Source organism: Perkinsus marinus (genome assembly GCF_000006405.1).
Source record: "Perkinsus marinus ATCC 50983 genomic scaffold scf_1104296960334, whole genome shotgun sequence".
NCBI classification, from domain to species: Eukaryota; Perkinsozoa; order Perkinsida; family Perkinsidae; genus Perkinsus; species Perkinsus marinus.
The window spans coordinates 1-1658 of NW_003206198.1; the positions used below are offsets into that span (position 1 = coordinate 1).

A 1658-nucleotide genomic window follows, 5' to 3' on the forward strand; every position below is an offset into this window, starting at 1 on the left:
TGCGTCCGCAGCATCGTGCTAGGCATTGGACTTCCAGCAGGAAGCGCAGGGATCTTCGAGGGACCCTAGCGCGTGTCCGAACAGCCCTGGACCAGTCGAGACGTGAGCGGGATCACTGGAAGCAGCAGAGTTTAGAGGCGACTCAGCACTGCTCAGAAATGGATGAGCGAATCGCTGAGTGCGGCATAAAGATTCGCTTGCTCGAGTATATGATGTTCAGGTTGACCATGAGGGTCAAAGCTCTCGAGCTCGAGAATGCTCAGCTGCGCGGCCGTGGAGGAGGTCAGCTTCCCTCGGTTGATGAGGGCGCCGTTGATGAAGTCCGTGACGATACCACCAGCGGAGAGGATGATACCGTAGCGGGTGCATGTTGATGCTCCTGTCTCCAATATTGGTTGTTTTCAGGAGTGGTATCAGCTTACTCAGCGGATGGCAGCGATCGCTGCTAGCTCCTGAGTGCAGATACGAAGGTCTGGTATGAAGCATGGCATGCCGCATGCGTCGGACGCGACTCAGCCATTTCATCATGTTGTACGGTTTTCGTCGAGTTGAGCAATCGATGGAGTCTATCAACGGTGTGGTGTTGAAGTACAGTCAAGGCACGCTTCATCGCATCGCGTTAGTTATTTGGGAGTGTTGGGTGAGACTGAGTGTTAGCCAACTAGGCAGCAGAGGGCGGTGATAATACCGAACCTCACAACACGCCGTGCATTGGCTTAACACCACAGTCACATTGCCTAGCACGCAGGCACATAGGCAATGTCCCCCAAACAACTAGTGAAGGTAAAAGAAAAATTCCAGGGTGGAACCGGCTCGAGAGGCTCCTGGACAGCCAGATTGCTGTCACTTCAGTCTCGACCGGTTGCACCACTTTCTGGTTCGGGTCGATCACAATGGCGTGCGCCACGCACGCACGAGCGATACTTGTTACGCTTGCTTGAATGGCTCATTTACAAAATAGCAAAGGAGCAAATAGCAAAAAAGTGCCAATTAGCTGGAATGTATATTTTCTGCGGCTTTTGCTGTTGTGCTAGTGTGTAAAAACGCTATGGCTGATATACAAAGGAGCAAAGTAGCAAAATTCACTTTACAAATACGCAAATTTGCTGTTTTGTATAACAGAAACTGCTCGAATGAATATCGTTTGCTTGTTTATATTTCAGAAATTTGCTACAATATACAAAAGTTGCTGCTATGTGAAGTGCTACTATGTAACAAAATTGAGCAATATTGCTCAAAAAAGGGGCAAACCAATAAATTGCCCCTTCTGCTATTGAGCAAATTGCTACTTTTCAGAGGAGCAATTTGCCGCTTTACGAATGGGCAACCCCGCAATGGAGCAAATTTTTGCTGTTTTATAATCGGAAGAAGAAATTGAAATTTCGCACGCGAGAGTCGAACCTTGGTGGGTTGTTGGTGATTGTGTTGAGCATTGCATTATAGTTCCGAAGTCTCTGAGTGGTGACTATTTCGCAAAGTTCTTTGGTTCTGTCGATATAGATAAGTATAGTTGCAGCACTGGGAGGATGATGGATGGACTATTGTAAGTGGTAGTAGGTCGTTAGTAAAGACTTAGATTCGTTAAGGGTTCGTTGGATTTTCATATTTTCCACATCATTGCAATCCGCACATGGTCACAGAAGGACGAGGGAGCGGAT

At 47.7% G+C, this 1658-nt stretch overlaps 1 protein-coding gene across 1 annotated transcript; it reads left to right on the plus strand.

Annotated features, from left to right (window-relative positions):
* Nucleotides 1-227: 227 nt before the first annotated feature.
* Pmar_PMAR021894 (hypothetical protein) lies at nucleotides 228-456 on the plus strand (the record flags this gene model as incomplete). Its single annotated transcript, XM_002772905.1, has 2 exons — nucleotides 228-356; nucleotides 406-456. 2 exons carry the CDS (start codon nucleotides 228-230, stop codon nucleotides 454-456), a joined length of 180 nt encoding a protein of 59 aa, XP_002772951.1.
* Between the last annotated feature and the right edge of the window lie 1202 nt (nucleotides 457-1658).